The sequence below is a fragment of the Pelecanus crispus genome, chromosome 1 (genome assembly GCF_030463565.1).
Source record: "Pelecanus crispus isolate bPelCri1 chromosome 1, bPelCri1.pri, whole genome shotgun sequence".
In the NCBI taxonomy this organism is placed as follows: Eukaryota; Metazoa; Chordata; class Aves; order Pelecaniformes; family Pelecanidae; genus Pelecanus; species Pelecanus crispus.
In genome coordinates, this window is record NC_134643.1 from 56,407,824 (window position 1) to 56,430,139 (window position 22,316).

At 37.8% G+C, this 22,316-nt stretch overlaps 1 protein-coding gene across 6 annotated transcripts in view; it reads left to right on the top strand.

The window, feature by feature from the left end:
* Nucleotides 1–22,316, top strand: part of ATF7IP (activating transcription factor 7 interacting protein) — a 95,391-nt gene that overhangs the window by 61,476 nt on the left and 11,599 nt on the right. For all 6 annotated transcript variants that reach the window (XR_012830939.1, XR_012830940.1, XM_075707525.1 and 3 more), the window contains 3 exons: nt 1,657–2,295; nt 3,902–3,969; nt 20,686–20,764. Coding sequence is in view for 4 of the 6 variants with exons in the window: in XM_075707525.1 (XP_075563640.1) it covers nt 1,657–2,295; nt 3,902–3,969; nt 20,686–20,764 (786 nt within the window). In the remaining 2 variants the exon portion in view is untranslated. The remainder of the gene's footprint in view (nt 1–1,656; nt 2,296–3,901; nt 3,970–20,685; nt 20,765–22,316) is intronic.

Consider the following 22,316-nt stretch of genomic DNA (forward strand, 5'->3'; position numbering starts at 1 on the left):
TCACCAGCGCCAAGTACAGGGGGATAATCACCTCCCTGCTCCTGCTGGCCACAGTATTCCTGATACAAGCCAGGATGCTGTTGGCCTTCTTGGCCACCTGGGCACACTGCTGGCTCATGTTGAGCCGGCTGTCAACCAGCACCCCCAGGTTTGGCCAGGCAGCTTTCCAGCCACTCTTCCCCAAGCCTGTAGCGTTCCATGGGGTTGTTGTGACCAAAGTGCAGGACCTGGCACTTGGCCTTGTTGAACCGCATACTGTTGGCCTCAGCCCGTTGGTCCAGCCTGTCCAGATCCCTCTGCAGGGCCATCCTGCCCTCGAGCAGATCGACACTCCCACCCAGTTTGGTGTCATCTGCAAACTTACTGAGGGTGCACTCAATCCCCTCATCCAGATCATTGATAAAGATAATTGAACAAGACCAGACAAGCAATTTCATTGCTTTCCATTAAATAAGTAACCAACTGAACAGAGCAAAACTGGGGTTTAGGACTTCTTTTTCCTGACATCAAAAATCATTATTTTTAGCTGCCTACCACATTTCCAGTTTATATATTTGGCCAGCCAGAAGTTGTGGGTAAATTGGATGCTTCAGCAGACTGCTTGCTGGGTATGGCAGCAAAACTTGCAGTCTCTCAGCTGCCAAGAAGTGAACCACATGGCTCACAGGCCATATCATGCTGGTATCTTCCCCTCTAACTAATGGCTACAGAAGTTGAGTGGGGAACTAAAGGAAGTCATAAGCCCCATTTCTTAAGGGAATCAAGTTGAAAATGGAATTCCTAGATTAGAACTTTATAGGGAATGTAGAATCAAAGCCAGCATTAATTACGTTCATTGTAGTCACGCCGTCCTTGGTTTTAAAAATAGTTTACCTAGCATTGAATGCTGAATCTTTTCCACAGAATCATCTCATAGTAGGCATATACTGGCGTTCAGTAGTATATTATGCCCCGATCATTAGATTTAATCCTGAAATCTTCTTGCATAAAAGCACGTATCTTCTCTGACACATTAATCCTTGGTTTCAGTAGAACCTTCTGGATACAAGGTCCTCCCTATGCAAAGCAAGTTAGTTATAACTGACTTTTTCTTTTGTTATGTTTTCTGAAGGACTGGTTGTTGTACCATTTCTGTAATGAGTGTTTAAAGTGCTGTATTTCATGTGTTTGCAACAGCTAAATCTTGGAGCTTTCTTCAAGCCTGTTTGTGTCATAGTTCTTTGTATAACTTAATTTTTTTGCCATTTGTATATTGTTCTTTTGAACAGAAATACAATATTGACTGTATCTTTAACTAGGCCATTGAATGTCAGAGTGTAGAACAGAAAAGGAGTATCTATAGCTCTTCTTTACAAAAAAGTTAATCATATACCACATTTTTCATAGAATCATAGAATGGTTTGGGTTGGAAGGGACCTTGAAAGATCATCTAGTCCAACCCCCCTGCCATGGGCCAGGACATCTTTCGCTAGATGAGGTTGCTCAAAGCCCTGTCCACCCTGACTTTTGAACACTTACAATGATAGGGCATTCATAACTTCCACGGACAACCTGTTTCAGTGTCTCACCACCCTCATTGTAAATCGTTTCCGTTTGTTGTGTTGAAGTGAAACTTCCCACGTGGTTCAATTTTTTTTTTTTTTTTGGTGTGTGTAGTGCCAGCTTCCAGTCTTGCTGCTCCTCCGACAGTTGTCAGTGGACATCCTAAGCCTCAGACTCCAGTGACCTCCACCAGCTCTTTGACAACAACAGTTCTTCCCACATCTAACACAGCTACGGTTGTAGGCACTAACCAAGTGCCCAGTGGCAGCACTCAGTCAGTGTCTGTCTCATTGCAGTCTTTGCCTGTAATCTTGCATGTACCTGTTGCAGTGTCATCCCAGCCTCAGCTCCTGCAAGGCCACACAGGGACTTTGGTCACTAACCAACAATCAGGCAACGTTGAATTTATATCCGTACAAAGCTCATCTACAGTTGGTAGCCTTACCAAAACTACAGTGTCTTTGGCATCAACTAACCCAACTAAACCAAATAACAGCCCATCTGTGCCCAGTCCTGGTATTCAAAGGAACTCTCCAGCTAGTGCTGGGTCAATAGGCACAACATTGGCAGTACAGGCTGTTTCTGCTGCACATCCTGTTGCCCAGGCCACAAGGACTTCTTTGCCCGCAGTGGGTACTTCAGGACTTCATAATGCTACCACCAGTCGAGCCCCCCTACAGATGAAGATTCCCCTTTCTGCATTCAGTAGTACAGCTCCTATTGAACCACCCACCGTTACAGCACCCAGAGTTGGTAAGTTATGCTTGAATGTTGATACTGAGAAAGGAAAATAGTTGTCAAAAGGAAACACAGAACTCCACTCCTGTGGAAGTTTGTTCATTAGTGTATTTTACTGAGATGTTTCTTCTGGGTTGTCTTCCTGCTGAAATTGTCAAGATCAAAATCATCTCTGTCATAGATGTGTTTCAGCCATTGTTGAAAATCATCTCTCCTTAGAAGGAGTCAGCAGTGTGGCTCTGCAAGCTTTGTTTTATTTAGAATATTTTGATTTATATCATTCCTATCATGAAATCAGAAACTCCTACCATTAACAACTTGGTATTTATTTTTAATACAGCCTCTCAAAATAATCTGGCTGCCTTTCTAAGCAAAGACATACTGAAAGGAAAGTATAATCATTAACTTAATTTTCACAACACTTAAAAGTAAACAAAATGGGGAAAAAAATGCAACTGAATACTAACCTAGTTCCAAAGAAGTACATTTATTGTATTTAAAATAAAGTCTCTGAACACAATGAATGTTCAAATACGGTATCTGGATTAACTATTTTAAAATAATTTATCTCCATCTTTGGCCATGCCGTGATGATTCTCTGCACTTCTGATTTTACATACCTTGATAATTTTTTTCTAAGAGGTCTTCAAGATTTCTAAGTGACTTGAAATTATAGCAAGTTTCTCATTGGCACAGTATAATATTACAATGAACTCAAGCAGAGCTTTACATCAGAACTAGTTTTATTTCATTTTCCCATCTCTAAGTTACCTTTGTTAAAATACATCTTCCATAGAGTTGGACAGTTATATGCTTTGTATTGATTTTTAGCTCTAAAGCTAATATAGTGATTTAATACAACATAAAAAGGGTTGTGACAGAGCAGGCACAGTGACCAAAGGAGGGGCCTATGTGTCCAAAAATGTGTTTTGTTTTCTGCAGTTCATGTAGCCTTAGTGTATACCCTGGTATTTTTCTGACCAGAATTGAAACGCTGCTTTGGGCCAGCACTGTTTCTGATAAGCTCTGGTTAAAATGAAAAGGAATGAGAAGGGAGGATTTGTTTCTATTAAATATTCAAGCAACTTCTGCTTAAGTTGCTGGTGTAGTTATATATATGGCTGAACTAAAAAAGATACTCGGTCTCCCTGCACAAATTGTCTCAGTTATGTATTTTCTCTTTGTCTGTTCAACCATCCGTTGTTCAGTCAATTTTTTGTACAACAATGTTGAATAATAGTAATTTTTTTCAATTTAGGATCTTGTCAGTTTACATACAGAGGGAGGAGAGGTTGAAGTTATGCTTTGTACTCAGATAGGCAAGGGAATTGTTTATAAAATACTTTGAATATGCTGTCAGACTTTCAAGGAAGGGAACGTACTGATTCTAGGCTGGGAAGTGCCATTTTGCTTTTCTGTATCTTCTGTTCCCTCTGAAAAATGGTAGTAATCAAACTTGAATACTTGTAAGTGAAAATCAGGGCTGAAAAAATGTTAAATGTGCCATATACTGAATGTTTAGTATCAAAGAGTTTTGAATATTGCCTCCAAATTTGTATAGTGGATAGCAGTATTTAGTACTGTTTAGATACTGCAAATGAACAATTTCTTGACCCCTCAGAAAACCAGACAAGCAGGCCACCAACAGATACTTCGGCAAACAAGCGAACTGCTGAAGGAACAACACAGGTAGGTTGTTGATTATGTTTCTATATACAATTCTAAAGTTACAATCCACAGGAGAAACGTTCTTTACCTTTATTGCTCATAATGAAAGAATTTTAGTTTCTTTTTTGTGCCATCCTTTCTAGTTTCTGTCCATTTGTATTTTTCTTCTTCTTCTGATCCAGAGTATTACTTGGAGCATGAGCTTCTGATAATCTTTTCAGAAGTTTCCTGATGGGTTTGTGTAAGTAGATGAGTTAGTAATTCAGAGTACACTAAAAACGTGTCAGATACAATAGAGCTAATATACAAAAGAAAACATTGCCCAGTTTTTTCTGAAGGGCTTGAACTTAAAGCTACAGATATTTTGTAAATTATTGCAGCTCTCTCATTTCCACACTAATCCAGAAGTTAATAAGAACTCGGATTCTAATATTTCATTGCCATATGTCATAGGACAAAAAAGGGAAAAGAAACTTTCTTCAGGAATAACTACTTTATGATAAAGGAGAACTTGCAGTACTTCTGGATTCCTCGTCTAACATTGTTGAACTTGCTTGAAATTTAAAGGTTGACATTAAGCTATTTAAAATTCATAATTAATTTTATTTCTGCATACAGATATTTCACAAAGCACCTCATACTTACATTGCTGTTAACGGGAAGTCATTTTATTTAGGGGAATAAAATGAATTTATTGTAGCCAAAATTTCCACATTTAATAGTGTTTCAAGGTACAGTAAATTTGAATTGTATTTCCAAGCAAGAAGAAAATATACTGGACAAGATTGTGTTTTTCACCTGTCACAGAAATAGTCTGGCAAAGATAACCAATATTACAGAGTATAAACTGTGCCTCACTCTACCTTTTTATTAAGGCATTTCATAAAGAGTGGTTGTTTGGAACTTCATTTTTCAAAGATACCTGTGGATTATAGCTATTAAAACTTTTGTCAGTACTTGATATATAGCAAATTCAATACCAGAATGGATGACAGATGTATGGTTTTAAGATTTAATTTTCAATATAAGATGCATTATTTTGGAATTTTTCTTCTTCGGTAGAGCCTGAAACCCGGAAAAGATTTTGGAAAAAAGATTGTGTGTGATAGTGGTATTTAGCAATGGAAGGTGAGCAGGGAGGGAAATAAAAGACACAAGATGCTTTCCGGTTTTCAGTCTTCTGTTATAGTGTATGTTTCTAGGTTTGCTTTCAGTCAAATCAGTTAAAGCATGTGTAATGCCATGGTTAATAAAGAAGGACCTGATGCATTTTAATTGGCTAGTGAGGTATGGAATTGACATGCCATATCATTTGAAAAATCCAGTTAATGCCACCTGCTTTTTGTTATGTAAAATCCAAAATATTATGTATTACTCCGCACTTCACAGCTCTCAGAACAAAAAGTAGTTCGCTGTGTGCCGTATACCTGTGGCATATTTGATGGTACAACTTTGATCAATTGTTTCGAAAAGCAGTTGAAACAGGAAGAGACTTCATCAGAAAATAAAGAAGCGGTAGAAGCAGCACAGACGAATTTTAACTTCCCCGAGGATGTCCTCTTTGGCTTGGAGGAAGAGGAAGAGGATGCTAAGAGCATCAAAAACACCCACAAGCAGACTGGCTGGGCAGCTAACCTATTAAAACAATGGCTGGCCAAAAATGGCAAGGATCCTAGCTTTGAATTGGTCCCAGTAAGTGAACTCAATGATATCCTAAGAGAGTTTTATTACACAATAAGGAATCATGATGGAAATACCTACAGTGTGGCAAGCTACAAGTCAATGCGTGCTGGCTTAAACCGGCATCTCAAAATGCCACCTTATAATCGTCAGATTTGCTTAATGAAGGACAAAGAGTTTGCTGGTGCAAACATGGTTTTTGTGAGCGTGTTGAAGATGCTGCGCATGCAGGGAAAGGATGAGACTCATCACCATCCTCCTATAGCCGTTGAGGACTTGCGTAAGATTAAACAGTCTGGTGTGCTGGGATTGCACAGTCCACTGGCACTTGTCAACAAGGTGTGGTTTGATTTGCAGTTGCATTTTGCCAAACGAGGGAGGGAAATTTTAAGAGATCTGGCTCCAGATGCTTTTGTTGTTGAGAAGGACAAGAACGGGCGTCGATATGCTATGTTTAGGTATCCTGGCAAAGGAAAAAATGGAGAAGATCCTCATAAAATGGGTAAAATGTATGATATGCCAGGGGACCCAAACTGTCCTGTTTTTTCCTTGGAGCTTTATTTGTCTAAGTTGCCTCCGGAGCCTCCTGCCTTTTACCTGCATCCTTTAAAGCTAACGTCAGAGCAAATGCAAGAACAGCCTGTCTGGTACAAAAGAGAACCCATGGGTGTGAACTACTTAGGTACCATGATGCCCAGGATAAGTGTGGCAGCCAGGCTCTCTCAACGATACACCAATCATTCTCTCCGAACTACCACCATCCAGCTACTGTGTGAAGCAGGACTGGGGCCTAGAGAAATAATGGCAGTGACGGGCCATCGCTCTGAGTCTGCTATTAGACACTACTGGGGAGCTGCGGAAGTTCGCTACAGGGCTTGGTCAGATGTAATGGAGAATAACGCCCCCAGTTACCTATATAGCAAGATCCCAAATGAAGTGATAAAAGACTCACTATCTGGTGCCTCCACCTCTTCTATAAACCATGTTGTTCTAGAACAGAGCAAAATTTTATTCCCTAAGAAATCTGTGGTGCCACCTGGCACTAATTCTGTGACTTTAGTCCCTGAGGGACACCCAGCTCTGAATTCCAAAAGCCCCATTCTGTTGAACCACAGTTCTTCCAAGGTGTTTCTCCCCAAGAACATGGCCAGTGGGAACCTAACTGCCAGTCCCCTTCAAGGCTGTTGTAATGAACCTGTTTTTATAAAGCGTGTGATAAAACAAGAACCAATGACTTGATGCTTCTGTAATGGAACTGATTTCAAACGAATTGCTAAAATGGAAAAATTACAGATTTGTTTTTTCACTTGGTCTACTAAGGAAATTTCTTATGGTCTAGTTCAGCAAGAAGTATCCTGTTCGCACTCCTGAAGTGAGCTATGGAACAGAAACTTAAACAGAGCAGGGCTTGGAGTTTGTATGACTTCCTGTGGCAGCTGGGACTCTCTAAGTGGCTGAGCAGAGCTATTTTAAAAAAATGAAAGGGAGATAGTGATTTCCACTTAGCTGAAGAGCTATGCTTTCTTCACTAAGTGCATGGCTTTTCTGTTTTGCAAAGAGTGTATTTATTATACCATTTTGTGCCTGCTGGCACTAATGTAGCATCTTACAAATCAGATACTTGATTACTGAAGAGCACAGAGAAAGTAGAAGCTGAATGAAATAGACACAGATACACTACAAATATATATATATATATATGCGCATGAAAACACCTGGAATTGCTTGACCACTGTCACCCTCTCTGTTCAAATTGTTATTGGACCTACCAGAGGATTGTGCCTTTTTTTTTTTTTTTTTTTTTTTTAAAAAAAAACCATTCTTCTAAATTGATTTTCTCTGTGAACTACATATTTGTATTGCAGGTCTTTCCTTTTCCTATTTAACATTTCTGGCTAAGATTTCAGTCATTTTGTTATCCAAAGGCACTATTTGATACAAATGCTACTGGGATCTCTTCAGTTGTGCATGAAATGGGGAAAACATTCTCAAAAGAGTCAAGAACAGGTTTGATGCTTAAATGGCAAGTAATTAGAGCTGAAGTGTTGTCTCTGTATGTGCTTATCTTGTGAGAGGGTTTTTTGTATTTCCTCTCACCTACCCCTTCCATTACATTTCACATTGTCTTTGCAGTATAGTCTTTGTCAGTATAGTATAATTCACAAGAAGCACATCCTGTTCTTCCCCACCAAACCCTATCCAAATACTATTTTTGGTTTTAACTTCTTTAGATTAGTTCACTATAGTAAACTGATCCTATCATTACATTTTCCGCTGGAGATTTTTACAGGTTAGAAATTCTCAGGATAGTGGATGTAAATTTTGTCAGAGAAATGAAATTGTAGTTTAAAAGGCTCTTTAATGACAAAAAATTACAAATTAGGAGGGCTAGTCATAGTTCATTTTCAATGAATTGCACTTGAGAATCTATCTCATGGTTTGTCTCTGCTATTCAATGCCATGATTTTCGTCAGAGATGTGACAAATCAAGAGATGTTCCTGTAATTAAAAATGGAAAACTGCTCATCAAATCACAAATTATGGTAGGTCCACTTTGGAAGAAGAAACAATGTAGCATGTAAAACTGTTTTCCATTACATTACTGAATTAAATGAGAATGGCTTCGTCCTTTTGAAATGCTTCTGTATATGTGTGTACACACATGCACCCACACATACACGGTTTGTCGGACTAAGGACTTCACTGGAAGTGTTTATGTTGCTTAGCAGTGGACAAAGTAGAGACAAATCCCAGCTGAAATAACAAATTGATCATGATAAACTCTTAATTCTCTGGAGAACTTCCTTGCTGGGAAAGGCTTTCAAATATTGAATGAGATTTATCACTTTGTTACAGTCTGAACAGAGGACTTGATGCCTGAACTTTGGAGTTTTTATCTTGGCTGATAATTTTTACCTTTGTGGCCTTGAGTAGGTTATTCATACTTACTGCATCAATTTTCTAAAGTGTAAGACTAGCACAGACTGTTCCATTTTTTGATGGATCATGTTAAAGATTAAAAGGTTTTGAAAGTGCTATATTAATCTTACGTGTTGTGTTTACAGACACTTTTATTTGCTGCTGTTATAATGATTGAGCCAGTTGATGAGATATAATTGTTAATATAAAAATTACTTCTGCACAATCCTACACTTCCTTAGTTGCAGCATTAACGTAAGACATCAGTGCCTAGAGGAAGGAAATCATGGATCCAGGTTTATCATTTTGTCAAGCCTAGAGTAAATCAAATGGAAATGGTAGAGAAAGTAATCCTTTGTAATGGCTAGAAAGAATAAAAATTGAAAAGCAAGGGGCAAACAGTTCTCAAAATATAGGAGAACTGGGCAGTAACTTATTCTAGGATATTTTAGAGTAACATAGATTTCCAAATTTTACGGATTCATAGAATTCATAATTCAGCCAGACTGGCAAATTTAATTTCTTGTTGGAAAAGATTTACTCTAAACTTTCACCAAGATGGGTATGTACTATTTCCCCCCCCAAAAAAATATTCCTGTCTTTGTCTCAGGTAGTTTTTTGTTCCAGCATACTGGTGTTGAGCATTTATCCTGCCGAAACAAGAAAAGTATGTTACCAGGAGATGATTCTTTTTTGTTCCCTCTTGCTGCATACTGTGGTCATACTGACCACCTGCCCTGCTCTGATCCTAACTGCATATAGGTAACCTACTGTAACAGCATATTGCTGATTGTTTAATTCCTTAACACAAATCTAGTTGGTGATTTAAATTGAAAAAGGGACTCTCTTGGCCAATCTGGGCATGTCTCTGATTCTTTTTAATTATCATTTGGCTTCTAACTTGACTTCCATTCTGTTGACTCATAATTGGATATTTTTGGCTTCTCATTTGTTAAATTCTGTTGGCACCAACTATACAATGTCCTCTTACTACCTTCAGTTTGAACCTGATACTTCAAAGCTACTGACTGCAGTATCACTAGCTTTTTATTTTTGTATGGGGGAAATTTTTTTTGGAAATGAGAAAAAGCATTCCTGGTTTGGGCTGGAAGTATTACTGCTTCACAAGAGCTGGAGTCGGTGTTCACTAAGCTTACCACTAATATTTGAATTAATTCTGACTAACAGAATATATTTCTAACCTTCCAGAACCGGAAAAAGCTTTCTCCTGTTCCCCCTCCCACCCAAAGTGTTAAATGAATCTTTCCTACATGTATTTCCTTTCTAGAAAAGCTGAAGTAGGCAAGCAGAATGGGTGTTTTGCTGCTTTTGTGAAGTCAACTTTGGCTATGTGTGCAGTAATATGGGGAGCAGAGGGTCGGTCTTTTTTTCTTTGTTTTTTTTTTTTTTTTAAACTCTGAGAGCAAATTTCTACTTCGTCCTGTTCATTGGACTCCTCAGTGGCAGTATCAGCAGAGAACCTCAAACAGCAGGAAAACAGAGTTTGGGTGGGTTTTTTTTTTCTTTCCATTATATTTCAATTATAGGTGAAGCATGTTGGTGAACCAGCAGGTTAAGTGCAGTTTGTTTGTCTGTCTAAACTTAAATTTAGACTTTGGCTGTGAACTTAATACAAAATTGTTAATCTTAATTTAAAATTCACTTCAAAATCTGAATATAACAAATATACTTTGAAAGAAATTTATCATCTGTCACTCTTGAATCTTCTAATTAGATCTTTTCCTAAAATACTTCATTTCAGTTGGAAAAAAACCCAGCACTTAGTCTTAACCAAGTCAACTAAACTGATTTTTTAAATAATGGCTGCCATGTCATTGATTAAATTCCATTCCCCTTGATGGAGATGAGTCTAAAAACAGTGGGGATGGCTGGAATGTTACATAATACATCCATATATTGAGTTTTGCATCTCATTTTCATAATGAAGCTTTGGTACTGGTGCTGTGCATCTAGAACTTGTGTTTTCTGTGCTTTTTCCTGATAAGTTTGGAAATCTCTGCTGTTACTTCAAGGAGTCCCCTCATCACTTTCTATTTTTATGAAGTTAGCACAGTATCTTACAGTATGTTAAATTTTTTATTCTTTTATTGCTATTGAAGTAGTTCATCCCCACTGTAAGGTACTGTGATCTACAGTGTGGGAGATCTGGAAGGTAAATGTTCTTCATTATATGCGCCTTCTCTGTGCCCCCCTGAAGAGCTCCACTGTGCACAATGTCAAATACCTGAAGGCATTAGAAGGATGATTTGAAATTGAACATGTTCTTGGCTTTGTTGTGTTTTTAGTCTGGTATATCTCTTTTTGGTTATCCTGAACTATACAGCTTCTTAATAGTTGCATACCATTTAGGTCCGTATAGTCAACGTTTTCAGTAAGCAGCTTGGATGTATGATTTTGCCGTATGACTGCTTCTCCTTTTTCAGCCTTCCTCTGCTTCTTGCTCCAAAAGGAATGGCCACAGGGATGTGGGAGGGGCATCTTACTGTGTGTTAGTCTCTCAACTTCAACTTTTTCCTGCGTACACAGAAATTTAAGGGTTGTTATTCAGTCCCAGTCATTCTAGCAATGGCCATGCCAGTGCCTCAGGTCCTAGAATTGCATTTCTGAAGGCGTGACAAGCACTTTTAATGTATTGGGGAAAATATTATTGTTACAGAGGCAAAGGCATTTTTTAAGTATATAACAAATCTTCCGAATGGTTTTTAAGTATTTTATTATGAATCCCAGTTACAGATACAGGATTTATATATATATTATATATAATATATAAATATAGCTATGGTATACTGAGGGAATCTATGAAAGCAGCTTTTACTACGTTGTGATATAAAATAACAAATTTGAATGGAGTTTGTGTTAAAAATGGCTGGCATAAAGTCAATCTGTTCAAGAATGATAGCATGATATTTATTAAAACCCCAGGTCAGGTGAATAATCTTTTCTTCCTTGTTCCCCACTCCAGGTGCACCTTATCCTCTTACGGAGTAAATCTTTTTCAGTCTAGGTTTTATCTGTGCATTTCACCTTTTCAGCTAATATTACTTTAAAAAAACACAAAAAAAACCCACCAGCGTCCTATCCATTTCCCATTGTTTCTGACATGCCTTGGTTTGTTTGGTTGAACTACAGTTTAATTTAAGCTATTTTGCTGACTATTAGAAATTCATCTGGTAAAATGTTAATAAAGTACATTTATAACTCCTATCCCTTTACTTTGCAATGTGTAACAAACTTTGTGAATGTCTGTTGGGAAACAATGTGAACAAAGTGGATATGTCAGCTTACAGTTCATATGCAGCTATTAATTCTATATTGTTGAAGCATTATTGATGAATATGTTTCCTTGCATTTCATGGTTTTGTCACTGAAAATAAACATGCATAATTATATATGTAAAATGGGATACTTCATTTTTGTCTCTGACCCTGGGGTTGTATTTGTGCTGTCTAAAATGCAACTAGCTCTCATCTGTGAGGTGGAACCTTTCCCTGAGACTAATTAGAAATCTAAATTGCAAAGATGTTAGGAGGAGGACAGTTTAAAAGTCATACAAGAATGGATTCACTTGAATTTTGTTCCTTATAACAGCCGCCCAATTCAGCTACATGATGTCCTGTTGGGAATTTTTCAGATTATGTTTTTAATTCATTTTTAAAAGTGATTTGTCTTTTTCTGAGACCATATCTGTGTTACCTAAACCACACCCAGGTACTGCGAACAGCTTTCAATGAGTAAATATACTTGTGTTTTGTAGACTCCGTTGACATTTTGGGCCAAAAAATTGAGAGGAATATTAAAAGAATCTAATTGATGATATCATTGCATCAGACATGGATAATAGCTTTTAAAAGCTGCATTAAACTAATCTGAAAAGTACTACAAATAAAATATATTTACTGATTAAGATGATCATCTTCCATCATCTAAGATGGCCATCCCACATAATACTGTTAGGAGACTGTCAGTGGGCTTTGGGGAAAGAGGGTAGGTGTTTCACCTTAAAAACCAGTAGAGAGAGGTGTGTGTGCATGCATGCATGCATGTATGTGTTTTATTATATACCCTTTTAACTGTTTAATTAAAGAAAACCAAAATCACAGCAGTAGAGAAATTCTTTAAGTGTTGTGTCAAGTGTACCTTTGTGGCTTTTAGTTGGAATTACGATCGCTAGTGCCTAAAAACAGCATTTCTGGCAACCAATCTCTCAGATAGCCGCCTTCAATTTATAATTCTTACTAACAGGGGTAGCAGAGCCAATGTCTGCTCTTTGCACCAAACAAACAAGAGGGTATATAATACATAGGGGTTATTAAGACTGGTTATTCTTTTTTTCCATGCTTGCATTGTTCTTGTTCTGTAGGAAGTGTTGCACAGTACTGATTAAGGGTAAGGGGAACACAGTAATCTTGTAAATGCAATATGTAAAATGTCTGTTAATAGTGTTTGAGTATTATACAAGTATGCAACCACACACTATCAAAACATGTACTGCAGCCCTGTGAAATTTTGTTTGTGCAGACTGTGATCTCGGTAAACTGCTGACTTCATTGGATTTATCATTTTCATTTTTATCTTGGTAAGAGATAACAAATACATTTGGTACCTGGTCAAATAAATTTTCATGACAGCTTTGCAAGGCTGGAATAATTACTTCAATTTTGTGGGAGTTACTGCATTGGAAAAAATAACTGTTAAGGAGTGATAAGTCTGACATTGAAGCAGTTAGTGACCGAAATATGCTCCAAAATGTATTAAAAAAAATAATTTCCACAGTGGCTTAGGCTGTGCTTGAAATCTGTAGTTTTGTATATGGGTGACTAAAAAAGTAATATGGGCCTTATAATTATGCATACAAATACAGTATCACCACCCTCCCCACACACACCCTGTTCCCAGAACATATTTTTGACATTGGTCCCCGTAATTTAAGATTGATTTTGCTATTATATAACGCCTTGGTGCATCGTATATGATTGTGGTGGTGTGATGCTTCATGGATTGTCTCTTCTACAACCCCCAGAATTTTTTCTGTTTTGTTACTGTAGAAACTGTTAATAATAAAATTTTTGCACTGTGTCAGTGTGCCACACATAGTATTCAGAACTTTGCTCTTTAAAACCCTGGAATTGATTTTTATTTTGCACTGTATTTTTTTTTTGTTGTTGCATTTCTTTCCCCCTTCATTTTTCACTTTTACATACTGAAATGTTCCTTTATGAAAAGCAGGTGGCATTACAATGAATAGCTTTGTTATCACTATGTGATGAACTGAACCGTGGCGTTATATAATAACAAAACTTTTTTTTTAAATCATGTATGAATGGAAAAGTGTATGTTCAAAACTTTCTTCAAAATACCAACATTTACCTTTTGCTTTTTCGTGTGGTACAATACGTGTGCATGTTGGTGTGTGTATGTGTGCAGTTATATAAATTGATGTAACAGGTAACATTTACTGTTCAATTTAAGTTTTAGAGATTTCTTTCCCAGTGTCGTGGTTTAACCCCAGCCAGCAACTAAGCACCACACAGCCGCTTGCTCATTCCCCCCGGCTCTGGTGGGATGGGGGAGAGAATCAGAAAAGTGATAACTCTTGTGGGTTGAGATAAGAACAGTTTAATAACTGAAATACAATAATATAATAAAAATAAATTGTAATGAAAAGGAAAATAACAAAAAGAGAGAGAAATGAAACCCAAGACAAGTGATGCAGATGAAAAAACAATTGCTTACCACCAACTGACCGATGCCCAGCCTGTCCCTGAGCAGTGGCTGCACCCCAGCCAACTCCCCCCAGCTTTATATGCTGAACATAACGCCATATGGTATGGAATACCCCTTTGGCCAGTTTGGGTCAGCTGTCCTGGCTGTGCCCCCTCCCAGCTGCTTGTGCACCTCCAGCCTTCTCATTGGTACAGCAACTTGAGAAGCTGAAAAGTCCTTGAGTGCTTAGCAACAACTAAAATATCAGTGTGTTATCAACATTATTCTCATGCTAAATCCAAAACACAGCACTATACCAGCTACTAGAAAGAAAATTAACTCTATCCCAGCCAAAAACAGGACACCCAGTTTTCTTCAGTAGTTTGCCATTGACATATATATGCTGTGATGTTCTAACTACTTCTTTCTGTGTTAAATTTCACAGTTGTGGTTATGGTGGAAGATCCCTCCTTTTCTGAACATTATGTCTACCGTATTTGCTTTGGCCTTTAAATTCAGTCTCCTTCCTTGTATTTGTTTTCCTCATGGAATTGGAATAGCTCTTTTCTTCTCCATCCCCCACCCCTTTTTTTTCTTTCGCTTTCTTTTTAAAATTACAAATGATGAATCAACGTAATTTGCAGCAGTGCTGATCTGAAAAAGTTGCTGGATAGCAAAGCTAAGGTGATACTTGTTCTCCCACTACAGTGTATTTTACAACAGTGTGAAATGGTCTCAGCATGTGGTAAAACGGAGTATGGCACATAAAGATAGTAGCCTGTCTCAATGTCCCTACTTTTCCAGAGACAGATGAGGAAACTCCTTCAGAATCACTTCAACACCAGAGACAGCCCTTCGTTTTATTGCGAGACTGATTCCTTTCTGATTTGCCTTTATTGATTTACTATTGACTGATGTGTAGGTTAATTATTAGATATTGCATTCAATGACATATGGGATAGAATGACAGTCTTCCAAAAGAAGGAAGAAAGTTCTTCATTATAAAGCATTTACATTGCTTTTATTGCAAATCTTAATTGTGACTTTAGATTCAGGTGACCCTGTTCACTGTATTTATGGTTTTTTAACAACTTCCAGGATTTTTATTACCTCTAAGGACTCTTTTTATATTATACTTATTTTTTAAATTTCTATAATAGACACATGGCATTGGTTCTAGAAAGTCACTGTATAGTTCTTTTCTTCCTCAAGGAAAACTGTATTATTGCTGCTTTTTCCTAGCACTTCTCATAAGTATATTGTTTTTGTCAGTACATCTATTTCTCAGTACTTTAATTGTTAAAGAGACTTTTGTGGTTAGGATTGGAAGAAGGCAGATGTTGTCATAGTATATGTAGTGGAAAATGCATGAAACTCGGTGAGTGTAGGTCACTTTTATCAATTCTTTGTAGAAAACCTTGAATTTAAGTGTGACTACTGTAATATGAATAGACATTTTATGTAAGAAATTAAAGTCTGTTTCTGTTAGTTTTCATGGTAAAAAAAAATCTGAAAATGTTACTCAGAAGAATCGGTACTATAGATCGCTTTTCAGCAAAAGTTTTTCAGCTGGTAGAACACGTAAAATACCGATTTCTATTAATTAAAGTGATGAAAATGCACAAATCTGAATAGTGGCATTCATTTTATACATGCTTTTCATTATCTTTCTGCCATATGCACTAGAAAGCAGTTTACGCTTAACTAATTAAATGGTGTTTAGAGAAGGTTGTGACTTAGCCTCTGTTTCAGGACTTACCAGGTTTCGCTCAGATATTTGAAAGGGATGAGGATTTACTCTTTTGGTTTTGCCCCTCTTCTAGGGTCTTTCAGTTGCTGCTTTCACAAGTTATGTGCTTGGCATTAAAATACTTTTCCTTCACACTAGACAAGTTAGGGGCTTGCCTGGGGCGTTTGGCATGCAAACAGAGACCAGGGATTGTTATATATTGGTAAGTGCGGTAGGTGTGGACATGACTTTGCAAACTGAAGAAGCTGGGAGCAGAGGGCCTGCAATTTTCTTTAAAGAAAACACTTTTCAAAACAGATCAAGATTGTAAATGTGAAGTGCTTTCTCCTTGGCTGGCTCTTTCAGGAGAAATGCACAACACAATGAGAATAGCGGCGTAGTATTACAGTACACTCACACCATCCTTCAGTATTCGGGGTGGTGCATGCTCGGCTGCTGCTTGGCTTGTAATTCTGTTTTGCCCACTGCCTTTTTTCCTCCTCCTCCTTCCTTTTTTCACCTTTGTTTCTGCTCTTAATCATACCTTGCAGTCCTCTTTCCCCACTTCATGTAGTGTTTTGCCTTTCAGCTCCAAGTTGTGTGCATCTTCTTGGGCTGGATCTACATTAGACTTAAGTATGAAATGTTCTGTTACAGGACACATCGTTTTTATGGAAAACATCTTAATTGCAAATGGAAGTTCACTGACCAGATGAAGGATAAAGATGTGATTATATTAAAATTAGGAAGTCGGGAAAAGATGAAGTCTTGTATTTTTCTTGCTTTCTTCCTAAAATGTTTTTTTCATGTTTATCTTTAAAACTGTGACATTTCAGAGTAGGATTTGTTAGGTTTAACTTAATTTTTTTGTTGCATTGTTTTGTGTTAAAATTGTTACACTGCTGGCTGCTATGTGAAAGCAGAGAAAGATTTAAACTAAGGCAGCTCAGATACAGTTGTGATTAACAGGATGGTCCAGTTTGTGATGTTACTACTTCCAGTTTGTACAGTTACCTCATTAGCTATGGATAAAACAGGTTCAAAATGGCAGCGTGAATTGCAGTATTTTGGAGGATTTCCACTTTCTTGGAGTTTAAGGGCATATACATTAACATATGTGAGCTGTTAAGAAGGATGGAAAAGGGAGTTTGGCAGTTTACATTTATTTTAAATCTCAGTGTAAATGTTTTTTCTGTTTGATTACTAGAAATGACCCAGATGCTGTTGTAAACAATCAGATTTAAGTGCCATTTCTGGTCTCTTTGGAGACTGGTGCTCTCGTTCTGACAAATGATAAAACGGTGGTTTTGGGGTTGTGGTTTTGGTTTTTTTGTAACTGTGATCTTTAAACAGATAGAGAGTGCTTCATATTACTGTGGTTATTTTGTTTCTGTTCCAGCTTATTTGATATTCTAAGGTGACTGAATCTTCTGTTATTCAGACTTGCTAGGCAATCTGTGAATTAAAGTGCCAGCCATAAGTTTTGCGTTCTCATTAATTGGTTTTAATTATTTTGCTAAGCGTGACTGTACTGATGAAAAGGTGTTATGATTGCATCATCTTGCTCTTCTGGAGATCAGCTGAAGCAGGTTCAGGTTCTTGGCTTGCTGTGTTTGGAGAAAGCTGAAAACTGATGGCAGTTGCCTTGACTTGGCTTTTCTGTGCTAGCGGTTTCTGCCCAAATGCTTGCTGAAATCTAATTCTAGGAGCTGAAAGACTTGTTCTCTTATTTCAATTTTTGACATCAATGTGAAAGTTGTTCATCCGTGACTGAAAGTCAGGCTTCCTTTTGCCTTCATCAGGGCTGCAAGCCTTCTTAAGCTGGCTTCTGATTTTGCTCAGAGCAGCATGTCTGACTCTTCTCTTCTGATGTGTGACATGGCAGTCTCCTCCTCAGAATTCCATTCCCTTCTATTTACAGAAGCAATAGCAGTCTCTAGCCTTTCCTCAAACATAGCTCTGTTGTAAACAGGAATTTTCACAAGTCCTTCTAGCAACAAAAAATTCCCTCAGAGAATTTCTGAGTAAAATAGTCATGACACTTAAAAGGGGTGTTTTTATTTTCTTGATTGGCTGGGCACAGGATTTTCTGAAAACCATTTATTACTTGCTTTTGGTAGGGATGATTCCAAATGGTTCCATTTGTAGGTCTTAATTATTCAGGTGGTAAGTGTTAACACTCCGACACCATACCCCCCTAGGCAGGAAACACAATGAGCAGCATTTTCAGTGTTTCAGGTTTCCTTAAAATTTTCCTGTACCTCTAAATTTCATTCATGGGATATGCATGGTTGGTGAACTAGGGGGATCTAGCTGGGGAGGCTGGGGAGTCAGGACTTCGGGGTGTGCTGTGTGTGGAGTACACCATCTTCTTGGGGTAGCTGGAGTGTTTGCCTTGGAACCAGGACCAGTCCGGGGATGTACCACAGACCACCACTCAAAACTGCCCTGCAGATCTGCAGCTTCTAGTGTGGGTTGTGGAAGGAACCTAATTACTTAAGGATAGTTCCTGTTGAGGAGATTGCTACCAGGGTTGTTTAGTAGAAAACCTTGAATAGTGTGGCTAATGACAAGAAGGTCTTTCCTCCTGAGAAGTACATGTATGAGACCTTGTCGGCTGATTGGATTTATGTTTGAATAGTTGCCTGTTTAACTAACTCAAGATTTTGGCCCTCCAGACACACCAAAATAAAAATGCATGCAGTGACACTTGCTGACTTGGAAATTCAAAGAACTTTCTTAACTGGCAGAGTTAAGTGAGGCTTCGAAACAGTTAGCTTTCATACAGAGTATTTTTCTAAGGATTTAGATTTCCTTGTGGAGGAAGAATTGAAAGGAAATTACTTCAGACTAACGTATTTTCTAGTGGGGAGAAATGAATAGCTTAGTGTTAGTCTTCTCCTTCTCCAGTTCCTTATAAATCTCCCCCTCCATTTTTCAGTCTGCTTTCTCCTGGCAGAGAGGGATGTAGTTCAAAATACATGTCGTTGACTGGGAAGATTATCAAGTTGGAATGAAGTTCCTCTTGACTTTATGCTAATCGAGTAATCATTGATTATTTGAATGTGTGTTTTAAGCTTCAAGTGGGTAAATCAGCTCATCATACTAAGAAAACTGAAGCTGGAGACTCTTTGAAATAGAAATCGCTCAACAGAAGAATTCCATGGTTAATAAATCTGAAAGATGTTTCTCTATGTATAGCAAAGATAGAGTCCCTATAGAGGTCTCTCCTATCGCCTGTGAACATAAGTAGTTAGATATTTTTTACTCAAATTGTGTATCGTGTAGGTTATTAGCAGAATTCCACCAGTGGCAGCATCAGAACTTAAGGCAAGAAGAAATCAGGTTGTAATAATGCATAATGAAGAGATCAGTCATGTCAGGCACTCCAAATTCAGTGACCAGTAATTTGGACACAGCTTTTGTTTGCATTTAGTAATCATACGATACCTCTTTTCCCTCCCCTCAAAGCCTTGCCTGTGTGAGAATTGTCTTTAGGACCTTCTTAAAGGCTTAGTTTTACCCAAATGAAAGGTCATAGAGAGATAATCTCAATGCTTAGGCTCTTTGCATCTGTCCCCATCAAACTGCACAGAAAAATCTCTGATCTTCCAAGGATTTATCATGTTGGCATTTGTACAGGCCATGTCAGGCTGGTAACTCGTACTTTTTTTTTTCCTGTGTTAATTGTTTAGAGATTTTGATAATTATGTTGCTTTTCTAACCCTTTGTCTGTCCTAAGGAACCTGGTTTACTCTAATCCATAAATCAGTAGTAGTTCAGTCCAACAATAAATCATCATCTCTTCTGCAAAACCAGAAAAACCCTAATTTTTGCAGCAAGTTTAAGGAACTAGAAATTGATTTTTTTTTTTCTATAAAGTATATGTATTTTTTCCATCACCGACAGGAAAATGTTGGTGGTCCCTCCAGTTTGAACAGCCAAGGGACAGCAACTGATCCAGATTTTGTTTTGTGGTCCTCTGGTATTTTTATAACATTTAACCTTCACAGTAGCTTAAAAGATAGCTTTGTCCTCTCTAAAGAGATAGTTACAAATGGCTTCATATGTAGAATAACAGAATGCTAAAATTTGTGATACAATGAATAAAAATGCAGTAATGAAATTACTTTAAAAGGCTGGATACAATTGGAGTTTTCTGATGGCTTTTGATGACATGTTTTATAAGCATGCAGGTTCCAGTGTAACTTTCTCTTTTGCTTATTGTGAAGTCAATTTCTTCATAGGCACATAGGCTGAGCTGTCTCAAGATAAGTAATGTATTGTCCTGGTGACTGTCAAAAGGTTATACTACTCTAGAGGAAAACACAGATTACAACCAGGTTAAAATATTAAAGGTCATAATTGAAAGGTACTCTGTAACACCAAATTGTTATTTATTTACCTGTAAAATGACAACATGCTACTGGTCATCAGGTTTTTTTACTCCTTACAAAGCTAAAAATACTTAAATATTTAATACCGCAATACAGTCATTTGGTTATTGCCTGTATTTTCAAGTCCTGGGAAATTTGTGTGAAATTTCCTCCTCCTGCTCATTTCATCAGTTCCTTTCTAATAAGTGCATCAATTCTGAGACGTCTCCTCAATGTTCAATTCATATCCCTTTTCCACCTGTGTTCCCTGGATTTGCTTTTGCAAAATGAAGGAGTTTTGTCTTTCAGAGCGGGAAGGTCACAGGAAGCGATTCAGGAGGTGTCATTGATCTTACACTGGATGAAGAGGACGATGGCTCTTCTCAAGGTAGGTGAAAAAGATTTTGCTAGCTGCAGGGGTAATTGAGCTACAAGTAGTATTTCATCCCTTGAGTGATAGAAAGGAGTAAACTTCTGATTCTGCTTAGTGTGTTTTATTCCTTGGTGTTTCGGTTAAACAGGACTGTTATAAAGAATTCTGATGGGCATTAAAGAAAAGGAATTCTACTTACTGTAAAACAGTCTTGAACATTTTTACCTTTCCCTTAATTTAAGCATTGTTGCTGTCTATGCTTAAATCTCTTAGGCTTGTGGAGTAATTTGAGATGGTTGAATTCTTTATTATATTTTTGAAAGTTCTTGTAGATGTATTTCATTTTTCTGTTTACTGATTAATTAAAGACCTTTTAATTCTACAGTTGATATTCAGGCATTAGATTATTACAGCTTCTAATCTTTTGCTTAACTAAAATACTTTTGTGTGCAAGAGTTTAGATACCAAATGCAGATCTGTGCGTTGGGACTGTATGCCAAGATTAGAGTAAATATGGTTGTGCTTTTATATGCTTTGGCAGTGTGGATGCACTTCATCTTTTAAAAGAATACATTTTTTTATAGGTCTTGCAGAACTGCAGGCAGGTCTAATTATAATTGGCATTGGATTAGTGAAGAATTATAGCATTTCAGAGAAGTAATGAGAGTCTGGACTTCAGAGTATGTATTACACTGTCAACTGAAAAATTGATATTTCTACTATTGGAGATAAAACTTTAATTTTGCATGGTCTCTAAAGGCATGCCCCTGCGCTGCATTCTGAAGTCCAGCCACCAAGAAGTTTGATTCCTCTAGACAACCTCAGTAGCTCTCTCTCTAGCTAGTGCGTTCAAGTTCTACACATACATTCTTAGTGTTTTGACTTGCTCTGTATATGTATTGCACAAATGTAGAAAATCATACTGGGATGTGGTAGCATTTCTTCCAGTGAGGGAGAAATGTAATGTTACCATCAAAAGGAGTTCATGTGGTACACGAGTATTAGAAAAGCATTATGCAATTCAGATAGCTGACAGCCTGGTTCTTTGATCAGCAGAGGATACATGGTGAACACTGAATTGAGTATGAGCCAACAGTATGTTCTTATTTAAATTCAAGTTAGTACTCCCCCCACATTGACACTAGTGTGACCACACCTGAAAAACTGTGTCCAGTTTTGGCTTCCCCTCCCTTGAGTTTAGAAGAGTTGTGGTAGCACTGGAGAGGGCCCAATAGATGGCGTCAGGATGGTGGGGGACTAGAGTACATGACCCATGAGAAGAGGTCGACAGACCATGGCATGTTTGGCAAAGAGCAAACTGAGAGACAATGTAGAATCATAGAATCGTTTAGGTTGGAAAAGACCTTTAAGATCATCCAGTCCAACCATTAACCTACATTGCCAAGTCCACACTAAACCAACCAAGGGTAGACTAGACTAAACCATGTCCCAGAGTGCCATGTCTACCCGTTTTTGTAATGGCAGCCTGCAGCTACTTGGAGCATAGTTACAAAGATGATGGAGCACAACTCTTCTCAGCAGTGCCACATGTTATATCGAGGGGCAG